At 41.7% G+C, this 11,637-nt stretch overlaps 1 protein-coding gene across 1 annotated transcript; it reads right to left on the bottom strand.

Moving 5' to 3' along the window:
* Window positions 1-1,406: 1,406 nt before the first annotated feature.
* LOC143274832 (voltage-gated hydrogen channel 1-like) lies at window positions 1,407-10,833 on the bottom strand. Its single transcript, XM_076578774.1, has 5 exons — window positions 10,526-10,833; window positions 7,642-7,809; window positions 5,873-6,085; window positions 3,040-3,169; window positions 1,407-1,957 (listed from the first exon to the last, which is right to left on the bottom strand). The coding sequence occupies exons 2-5, from the start codon at window positions 7,801-7,803 to the stop codon at window positions 1,449-1,451; spliced, it is 1,014 nt and encodes a 337-aa protein (XP_076434889.1). The 5' UTR covers window positions 7,804-7,809; window positions 10,526-10,833; the 3' UTR covers window positions 1,407-1,448.
* Window positions 10,834-11,637: the final 804 nt, after the last annotated feature.

The following is an 11,637-nucleotide window of genomic DNA, read 5'->3' as shown; positions in this document are numbered from 1 at the left end:
CTGTATTATGTCAGGAATAAGTATCAACTGCATAACATTTGTATTATACAATGAACAACGGATTAACGTTTCTGGACTTTCTGTCACCAAATGCATCGTGCTTTTCATCACCACTGTTTCTTTGTTGCTGGTGTGTTCCATCATTGCTTTGTGCCATCAGTATCAGTCCCAGTGCCCATGGATCCAAAAGATAAAAAAATTTTTTAAATATATATAATTTTTCATCAATCAGCAGACACATGAAGAGAAAATAGTTGATCACCAAAAAACTATCACCATAAAATAAAATCCATCCAAACAAATAAAAAAAAAAAAAAAATCCAAGTAAACAAACCATGTTTTATAAATGTTGTAAAGTATCTATGAAATATCTATTGCTGCTTTCAATGTCCACAAAACGGTGTTAACTGGCAAGGTACACAAAAAACATGGTAAAGCCATGCACACCTTATTTCTTTCCCGACAATCACGACCATGCTACTTTTAAGGCAGATTTGTAAAGGACAAAGACCCCCCCCAAAAAAATTATGAAATTAATACAGATATGATATGTTCATGTTTTTATTTGCTGTGACACCAGTATCTAAGTACTGCCCGCCCAGTGTTATACAAATTATTCAGGAATTTCATGGTTTTATTCAGCGAAGTAACAAGCCCAGTCTGTCCCATACATTCACAACAGTCATTTTTTACATAAATAACTTTTAAAAAATCCAAAAAAATCATGATATCAGATCCAAGTCTAGCTGAAAACCTTGCATATTTGTGCATATTTTTTCTTCTCTCTTTCACTTTGTCACAGACGCATTGAATCCTGTCAAATACGATCATCTGTATTTCATCAGCATCTTTCCAGTCCCATGTGTTTGGGGATCGTCAAAAGACCAGCAGAACGACAGAATATTTGAGGCAGATCCAGTAAACAGAACCAACCAAAAAATATAACCAGTAACTGTATGCCGTAATCCTTGTATATAAAACATGTATTCATGTCTGAAGATTCATGCAACACTGCTGTTGTTCAAAAACATCCCGATATATATACATATATTTATTTATTTATTTAATTAATTGTTGTATGATACAAACACATTGTATAATGATTAGTTGTAATTCAGGCACAACAAGTGCACTCACTTGGCGTACGTGTGTGACTGCCGAGCCATGAACCCCTCTCCCCACCTCTCCTAATCCCAACACCCCACAATCCCTAAATCCCCCCCTCACACACACACAAACACACACACACACATGTACATACAACATCCTTTCACACGCCCACAACCCCAGACCCAAGCCCTACACACAGGCGGGCTGCAACACAGCACAACTTGCCCGCACCCACCCCTACCCAACTCCCTCTACTCCACAACCCCCCCCCCCCTCACCCCTCCGTCCCCCTCAAACCCTCCCCCTGCCCATTCCCTCTTCCCCAGCCAGACAGACCATCAGGACAAAGCCTCCATCATGGTGGTGGTGGACTCCAGAGTGATGATGTCTGCAGACAGTTCTCTCCCTTCCGCTGAGGAGGAGGACCCCGCCGCCGAACTGTCCTGCCTGAGGACACTCCCTGAAGTGGACAGACGATCCACGGTCCCGTTTACCACAGCCGCTGATGCCGCTGTGCTGTGGTCGCTCTGCGGCCTGGCTCCTCCTCCTCCTCCCGCCGCTGTCGGTTCTGGCGCCCCGCCGCCGTTGCCCCCAGTCTCCTCCTCGCCCCCCCTCCTGTGGTTGACCTCCACCTCCACACTGATCTGGTGGCCCACGGGGCGCTTCTGCACCTTCTCGGTGTAGGGGATCTGGTGCTCCTTCAGCAGGCGGTGCAGGTACTCGATCTCCGCCTCCAAGGAGGTGCAGTACGCGCGGAACTTGCTCAGTTCCTGCTCGCAGGCCTCCCTCAGCAGCTTCTCCCTCTCCACCTTCTTCTCTGCCTGGCGCTTGACCGATATCACTATGCCTGGGAGACAACAGAGATTGACCGATATCACCATGCCTGTGAGATAACGGACTGACCGATATCACTATGCCTGGGAGACAATAGACTGAGTGATATCACTATGCCTGAGACAATACAGACTGACCGATATCACTATGCCTGGGAGACAACAGACTGACCGATATCACTATGCCTGGGAGACAACAGAGATTGACCGATATCACTATGCCTGTGAGATAACGGACTGACCGATATCGCTATGCCTGGGAGACAATAGACTGACTGATTACACTATGCCTGAGACAATAGACTGACTGATATCACTATGCCTGGGAGACAATAGACTGACTGATATCACTATGCCTGGGAGACAAAGACAATGGCCGTTGATATGACTGTGCCTAAGAGACTGACTGTTATCACTATGCCTGAGAGACAAAGAGACTGACCAATATCACTATATGCCTGATGAAAATAGTCCTTTTTCTTTCTTTTTTTTGGGGGGGGCGGGGGGATGGATAGGGGCTGAAGGGGGCAGGGTGGGGGGGCGGGGCTGAAGGGGGGCAATGGGGGGAGAGGTTGATTTGCTTTTTTGTTTGTTTGTCTAGCAATTATCGAGAAACATCTCTGTTCAGTACCAGAGTTGTGACTGTATTTCTATCTGTCATTTCCTTGTAAAATTTCCTTGACTATGATGATGGTCAGACTATAGTCAATAGCGATGGTATGGCTGGGCAGGTTTTCTCACAGAGCTGTTGACTTTTCACTCAATTTAAGTCCACTTATTGAGTCCACAGTATCAATCGCTATCACAGTTTTAACATCCCATGTTCACACCAGAGATTATGTCCAGTGCAACAAGAAGAGAATGGATATTATAAAGCCACAGACAGAATCATGAAAGTGTCACAGTTACTGTGCAGTGTACTGATACCTCTCTTAGTTAGAACAGCAATCCAGCTAACAAGCACTCAAAGCAGTACAATATCTATTCATTGCTAGATTAATCAATGTTGTACTAATAACAAGCAACCAAAGAGAAAACAAACAAACAAACAAAACAAAAGAGTGGCGTGAGGAGGTGAGGCAGCAGGCAAGTTCACCATTCAGAATCCTGGTGACACGCCACAGTCGCAGAATGACCAAAAGCCCCACACCGCTGGTGGCGTCCTCTCTGTCCCGAAACACGATGTCCAGAACAAAGGACACGATGACGATCACTGCATCAAACAACTGCACACACGCACACACACACACACACACACACACACACACACACAAAATCATGCCTCTAGACTGGCAGCAGAAGAAATACTAAACATTTGTTATTAAACATTATGTTGCATGATTATCAGCTTTATAGTGTCTTTTGTTGCTGTTGTTGTTGTTCTTGTTGCTGCTGCAGCTGCTACTGTTGTGTGTGTGTGTGTGTGTGTGTGTGTGTGTGTGTGTGTGTGCGTGTGTGTGTGTGTGTGTGTGCGTGCATGCATGTGTGAGTGTATGTGTGTGGGTGCGTGCATGCGCGAGTGTATGTTTGTGTGCATGCATGTGTGTGTGCTGTGTGTGTTTCACTTCAATCAATCCTCAAGAAGCAGGTATAATATATAACGTTGAAGGCCTTTCCTCTCTTTCGGTGTCGTGATGTGGGTTAACTGATTGACTACTGACAGCAGCAACCTTGCAATTCACTGACATGACAGCCTGTGGAAGAAAATGGGATACAATCTCAGAAATAACTGAGAGTATGAAAATAGTGAACAACAAACAGGAACAGTGACCGTAATCCACAAAAGATTTTTTTTTTTTCACTCACAAAAAGTCACGTAATTTTAAGCAATGCTGCTTAGCAATAAGGCTGTAGACTCATCAGCTCGCACACAGTTTTTGTTTTTTTGTTCTTTCTATTTGTGGGTTGCAACTTCATCGTGACTGACTTTTACAAGTTGGCTTTGGACCTGTAGACTGTAAACCACGCTTTGTTTTCTTACTGTTGGATTACGGTTGTGTTCAAATTTCCATTGTACACTGAATGCTGACATGGACAACAGGATCTCTCATGTGTATGCTGGATCTTCTGCATACAAGTCATACACACATGTAGCCGGTTGGGCAGGGTTCTCTCACCACGTCAGCACCAGTTTTCTTCAAGGCTTTATTGAGGACAAGACGGGGAACGTATCGAGACTTGGGTAAAGGGAACAGGAGAGCGGGGTGTTAAAGGGCAAGGGACTGTCCTCGTGAAAGGAGGGGAAATAAATAAGTAAGTAAATGATTACCCCTATCAGGTTGACAGAGGCCCGCACACACACTGCTGTTGCCTGTTCTCTTTTAAAGCTAACTGAGAACTGATGATATTGGTTCTACAAGGAAAGGGTAGGAGAACTCACTTAGTAAAAACATATCAAGATGCAGCACATCCACCCTACATGATTATTATTTTGCACGTGAAGTTATGATGCTAAAGCTAACACGGGTCATAAACGTGCACTCTCTCCCTCTTTCTCTCTCTCTCTCTGCGGGGCAAACAGAACAATTTCACCCTGTTACACACACACACACACACACAAATCAGGACTAAGGCAGTACTTGTGACAATCTGTGCATAATATGTCATGTCAGACAGTTTGACATAGATCTTCACAGAACAAAAACACAAGCAACATGATACATAAAAACACACCAACTAACACCAATAAGTAAATTTTGTTCTAACTCCAGCTAATGTTTGAAGAACTGCAAGCACATGGCAAAAAATCCCGACACCACTATAACAAATAAAACACTCCTAACACCACCATGATAAATAAAACAAAACTAACACCACCATGACAATTAAAACACAAATAACACCACCACAACAAATAAAACACAACCAACACTCATGACGAAAAAACCCAAACACCAACATGATAAACAAAACAAAACAAAACAACTAACTCCAACGTGTAAAATTACCCCATGTTTCTCTCGTCTCCCACTTACCTTTGAAGAACTGCCACTGCACGACAAAAATCTTAACACCACCACAACAAATAAAACACAAACAACACTCACGACGAAAAAACTCAAACACCAACATGACAAACAAAACACAGCAGCAACTAAACGCAAACTAACAAAAACAACTCCACGTATTTCTCCCACCTCCAGCTTAGGTTTGAAGAATGGCTAGCACATGGCAAAAATGCCAACATCACTTTAATAAATAAAACACAACAAACACCGCCGTAATAAATAGAAGACAACTAACACCATCATGATAAATAAACACCAACTATAAATAAAACATAAATAACACCACAATAATAAATCAAACACAACCAACATTCATGATGAAAAAACCCAAACACCAACATGATAAACAAAACAAAACAACAAACTCCAACAGGTAAAATGACTGCAAAAAAACAAAACAACAAACTCCTACAGGTAAAATGACTGCACGTTTCTCTCATCTCCAGCTTATATTCCAAGAAATATAAGCACATAATGAAAATCCTCACACCACTATAATAAATAAACCACGACCGACACCACCATAATAATTAAAACACAACCAGCACTCAAGACAAAAACCAAAACACCAACAAAAACAGAACAACTAACACCAACACGCAAAAAATGACCACCTGTTCCTCTCACCTCCACTTATTTATTTTATTTATTTATTTTTTAATTTTTATTTTATTTTACTTTATTTTTTATTTTTTATTTATTTATTCTTTTTTAAAATTTATTTATTTATTTATTTTTATGATTATTTTTTTTTTTATTATCATTATTACTATTTTTATTTTTTTCTCAAGGCCTGACTAAGCGCGTTGGGTTATGCTGCTGGTCAGGCATCTGCTTGGCAGATGTGGTGTAGTGTACATGGATTTGACCAAACGCAGTGACGCCTCCTTGAGCTACTGATACTGATACTGATACTCTCACCTCCAGCTTATGTTTGAAGAACTGCAAACGCATGACGAAAATGCGGAGGCCGATTTCGACGAGGAAGAGGGAGAGGATGGCGAGGCTGCAGTAGTGCAGGACCTGGGGCACACTCTCCTCATGCTCCTCCCTCAGCTTCACAATCTCCAGGTCAAACAACAGCTCCGCCAGCACCAGAACCACATCGAAGATCACCAGCACGATCACGCCCACCTGTGTTACAGAAAGCATAGGGGTGGGAAAAGTGCTGTGTGATATATTTTGTGTTGTGTTGTGTTGTGCTGTGCTGTGTTGTATTGTGCTGTGCTTTAAATACTGTGCTGTGTTGTGTTGTGTTGTCTTTTGTGTTGTGTTGTGCTTTACTGTGTTGTCTTGGGTTGTGTTGTGTTGAAACGTGCTTTACTGTGTTGTGTTGTGTTGTGTTGTGTTGTGTTGTGTTGTGCATTACTGTGTTGCGTTGTCTTTTGTGTTGTGCTGTGTTGTATTGTAATGAGCTTTACTGTGTTGTGTTGTGTTGTGTTGTGTTGTGTTGTACTGTGTTGTATTGTGTTTTGTTGTACTGCACTATTTTATGTGTTGCATTGTACTGTGTTGGGTTGCCTTGTGATGTGTTATGCTTCATTGTGTTGTACTGTGTCGTATTATGTTGTCAAAGTCAAGATCTATTTCATGATGGGACAGGCACAATAGCCGAGAGGTTAAAGCATTGGACATTCAATCCGAGGGTTCCCAGCTTAGTTCTCGGTAACGGCACCTGGTGGGTAAAGGGTGGAGATTCTTCCGATCTCCCAGGTCAACATAGGTGCATGCTTGCTAGTGACTGAACCACCTTCGTGTGTATACGCACGCAGAAGATCAAATATGTGCATCAAAGATCCTGTAGTCATTGTCAGTGTTCCATGGGTTATGGAAACATAACATACTCAGCATGCACTCCCCTGAAAATGAAGTATGGCTGCCTACATGGTGGGGTAAATAAACAAAATGGTCATACAAGTGAAATGTTACATGTCCGTCTGAGTGTGTGTGTGTGTGCCTGAAATCTGATTGAATGACACAGGAAACGAATGATAAGTGCCCAATGACAGCCGTCAGTCAGCTCTACCCAGGTAGGCAGCCTGTTGTGCAAATGACCCCGAGTTTGTAAAGCGCTTAGAGCTTGGTCTCCAACCAAGGATAGGTGTTATATAAGTATCCATAGCATCATCAAATCAAATCAAGCATCTACAGAACTGCTGTCTGATATCTTTTGTATTGTGTTGTGTTGTCTTGTGTTGTATTGTACTGCACTGTGCTGTACTGTGTCATATTATGTTGTCAAAGTTCAGGTCAAGATTCATTCCATGACTGTAAATTGAATAAGCAACAATTGCTGTTTTTACTTGTGTTATGCTGTGTTGTGTTGTACTGTGTTGGAGTGCCATAAATACACCAAACCACAATACCTGAAAAGTATCAAAGAGAATACCCCTACCTGGAATTCACTGATGAGCAAAAACAGTTTCCACAGGAATAAAAGATATGCTGACAATAAACAAGGGAACTTGACCTGGAATTTATTGGAGTGGACAATGACGTAAGTTGACTGCTTTTCCTGAGAGAGATATATATATATATCTTCCCTTCCCACCTCTACAGACTGACTGTCCCTTACTGAATGCCCAGGCAGCATGGGTTTGCAGACACCAGAGTATTTCCTAAAGTTCTGCCCTTTTTGTGGTGCACTGAGGAGGAAAACCTGGCCCTGCGTGGTGCAACAGCTGCTTTACCTGGAACCTGTTGGAGTGGATGATGACATCCAGTTTCTGCCTGCAGGTGAGAGGGCCCAGTTTGAGGGTTTCTTCACAGTCACTGCCTGTCACTGTGCTGCTGGTGTCGTCCTTCTCTATCACTTTCTCCAGGTCATCCTGCATCTTGTGAAGGTTGTCCATTGTGCTCTGTTGTCAACACAATATTCTGTACAAGCTGAAGTGTTATTATCATCATTATTATAATTATCATCATTATCATCATCACTGTTATCATCATTATTATTACTATTATAATCTCATTATTACCATTATTATTATTAATATTGTTTTGTTGTTGTTGTTGCTATTGTTATAATTATGATTATCATCATTATCATATAATCATCATCATCATCACCACAATTCTTATTATTATTACTACTATCATTATCATTATTATTAGTAGTAGTGTTAGTATCATTATTATACTTTGGTGGTGTACTCTCAGAAAGAGCAGACCAAATTCCATACAAAAATTTCAGTTTCATTTTCTCAAAGAGGCATCACTGCATTCGGAAAAATCCATATACGCTACACCACATCTCCAAGGCAGCATAACCCATTGCGCTGGTCAAGCCTTGAGTGCCTGGTATCAGTATCACATCTATCACAGTGGATTTCTGTAGAATTTTGTCAGAGGACAACACTTTTTGTTGCCAAGGATTCTTCTTCAGAGCACCAAACACATGCTGCACATGGGACATCAGATTATCCGACGGGCGCCATAGCCGAATGGTTAAAGCGTTGGACTTTCGATCTGAGGGTCCCGGGTTCGAATCACGGTGACGGCACCTGGTGGGTAAAGGGTGGAGATTTTTGCGATCTCCCAGGTCAACATATGTGCAGATCTGCCAGTACCTGAACCCCCTTCGTGTGTATACGCATGCATAAGATCAAATACGCACGTTAAAGATCCTGTAATCCATGTCAGCGTTCGGTGGGTTATGGAAACAAAACATACCCAGCATGCACACCCCCGAAAGTGGAGTATGGCTGCCTACATGGCGGGGTAAAAACGGTCATACACATAAAAAGCCCACTCGCGTATATACAAGTGAACGTGGGAGTTGAAGAAGAAGAAGAAGAATCAACTCATTCGAGTGACGTCACTAGACGCTCATTTTGATTTTCAAGTCAAACTTGGGAGAAAGGTCTGAGAGCTGGGATCATACCAAGACCTGACGAACACTGTATTGGCTGATACACATCTTTACCACTCTGATACCTTCCTCCACACAGAAACCTATTGTATTTTATTGTACTGTATTGTACTGCTTTCATTATCACAACAGATTTCTCTGTGTGAAATTCGGGTTGCTCTCCCCAGGGAGAGCGCGTCGCTACACTACAGCGCCACCCATTTTTTTGTATTTTTTCCTGCGTGCAGTTTTATTTGTTTTTCCTATCGAAGTGGCTTTGCTACAGAATTTTGCCAGGAACAACCCTTTTGTTGCCGTGGGTTCTTTTATGTGCACTAAGTGCATGCTGCACACGGGACCTCGGTTTATCGTCTCATCCGAATGACTAGCGTCCAGACCACCACTCAGGGTCTAGTGGAGGGGAAGAAAATATCGGCGGCTAAGCCGTGATTCGAACCAGCGCGCTCACATTCTCTCGCTTCCTAGGCGGACGCGTTACCTCTAGGCCATCACTCCACTATTGTGACTAAAGAGTAATCCAGCCCAACACAATTTTACATAATACAACTAAAGATATATAAGCAATATAATCATTTCTAATTATTTGATCTCATCTAACTTTTCAGCCTAGTAAACCATTTGTAATTGTCTCTAGAGTAAATGCATCAAGCTACAAACATATGTCTTGTGTGTTCATAAGAAGTACCACAATAACCAGTACAAGTGCAAAGCGTATCGTATGTGATAACTATTTTATTCAGAGTGCATACATTCTGTCCAAATGGATAATCTGTAACATTCACACATGAAATTCAAAGAATGAACAAAAATTACAGACCTATATCAACATCGCCAACTTTTTCTGCATCATAACGATGATATAAACTATAATACTGAGATAAATTGGGCTGGTTTTAATTGGCTCAAGTCAGGCAGGGTCTAGTGGGGTTAAGTTGGGTTGTGTATGTGTGGGTTTTTGTTTGTTTGTTTAATACTTTTTTCTTTGTTGTCATCATACTAACAGATTTCTATTATTTGCATTAAATCTTGGCTGCTTTCCTGAGTAATAGCTGCACTCTGTAAGTGCAACACCACCCTTTTGTTTTGCTTTCATCTCTTCGGCTTAAAGTTTACCAATCATTTGTGTGTGTGTGTAAAGAATGATTTGTAAAAAAAACTCAACTTATTTAAGTCTATAACAGTGGTTTTTTCTCAGAATGAAATTATGCCTGGAACAACTGTTTCCAACAGCAAATCACCAGCCTTTCTTAAAAAAAAGAAAAAGAAAAAAAAGGGTCTTCCATACCCAACCTTCTACTTTTTCTTCCATTTGATGCCCAGGGTCAAGACGCTGACCAATATCTGCATTCCCATCTTATCAATCTTAATCAATCACGCCTCTCCTTCGTTTTCACTGAGGTGTGTAAGTTTTGTTTTTCGTTTTTTTTGTTTGTCTGTTTTTAACGTATTCGGGATGTCAGCATAGATTTGTTCCCCCTAGCATGCAAGTTGAACAGCAAAATGGTCGGCACATGTATTCGTAAAGAATCGTTGACATTCTTTCCAAGACCCTGTTCATGTTCAAATGTTGCTGCTGTATTGATGACAAAAAGTGGAGAAGAGACGTGAAATCTTTCCATTTCGTATATCACTGAAAAAAGGATATCAAAACAACAATGAAAAATAGGCGGAAAAACAAACCTGATGCTATTTATACAATCTACCTGTTATGGAAATGGAGCTCGGGAGTTCAGAAAGTAGCGAGAATACGCCCCCTCTGAGGAATTTGGAATGGTCGCCTCGATGCTTGCAGTCAACCCAGTCCCGGTATTTATATTTTATCTATCGCTCTTGAGCACTCAATAGATAATCAAATGGTGGTATATCACTTTCCATGGCAGATCCAGTCAGCACAAAACGACAAACCGCGTAAACATGCAAACAAACTTTCTTCTTCACCTTGTTTACGTTCTTTGCATGTGGGCGGAAGACAACGCAGGGTCAACAAAAAAGTCAGAACGGAAATAGAATGGACCTTCGCGTGATATCTTCACGATCATTAATATTAAATGTTCGTGGAAAGCTCTTGGCGAGCGTTTTGCGCGCGCAGCAGCCATTGTCCTCCCCAACTTCGGTGAACGAGACAGCCGAAAGAGCATCATGCTATGTTGATAAGCCTTGCTGTCGTAAATAATCATTGACACACCCGTTGGACAGTTGTTAAGGCCTTTCCCAAGGGAGATCTTAGCACCCACGTATTGTGCCGAAAGCGGCCTCGAATACTGTACTATGGTGATCACCACCGGATATAAGTAAGAAGTCCATCAAGTTCTCTCAACGATTCTGTTCCAACTGGGTGTTTCACGTTATCGATGTATAACATCATGGAACAAATCATTTATTTCCTCTGTTGTGCTCTTTTTGCTGTGTGCACGTGTCAAGTGATAAACTCACTTTCCGGTATTTCATGATGCATTGTGGTGTGGTGATTATGTTCAGTCCCAAAGTTAGTCCTTTGATGATTGATTGGTGGTAATTATTGTTTCAGTTGTATATTTGTAGTTCAAGTAAGTGAGTGTAAGTGTGTGTGCAAAGAAGCCTTAAGGACATATATACTGGACACTGAGCACGTGTGTTCTTTCTTACTTCTCTTATGATATAAAGTTGAAGAAGAAAAAATCAGCTGAAGTTCATGTGTCAATTGTGTTGCTATGACTTGCGATGGGAGTAAGGAACGTATTAGTCGAGATGTAAGCAATATAAATAATGGAAGAGTAGGCTGAAGTAGGAATCGGAAGTGGACGGCAAAAATGAGATTTTGTTGAGCTGGTATCAG

Source organism: Babylonia areolata, chromosome 29 (assembly GCF_041734735.1).
Source record: "Babylonia areolata isolate BAREFJ2019XMU chromosome 29, ASM4173473v1, whole genome shotgun sequence".
In the NCBI taxonomy this organism is placed as follows: Eukaryota; Metazoa; Mollusca; class Gastropoda; order Neogastropoda; family Buccinidae; genus Babylonia; species Babylonia areolata.
Note: the sequence above shows the minus strand (reverse complement) of the source record. Positions and strands in the feature narration are given on the sequence as shown.

Excerpts from the sequence above, each read along its gene's own strand:
- LOC143274832 (XM_076578774.1), bottom strand. The coding sequence starts at position 7,803 with ATGGACAACCTTCACAAGATGCAGGATGACCTGGAGAAAGTGATAGAG. Across the intron at positions 3,170-5,872 it reads TCTTCAAACATAAGCTGGAG|TTGTTTGATGCAGTGATCGT; the intron begins GTGAGAGTATCA and ends GCGTGTGTGCAG. Across the intron at positions 1,958-3,039 it reads TGTCACCAGGATTCTGAATG|GCATAGTGATATCGGTCAAG; the intron begins GTGAACTTGCCT and ends GTTGTCTCCCAG.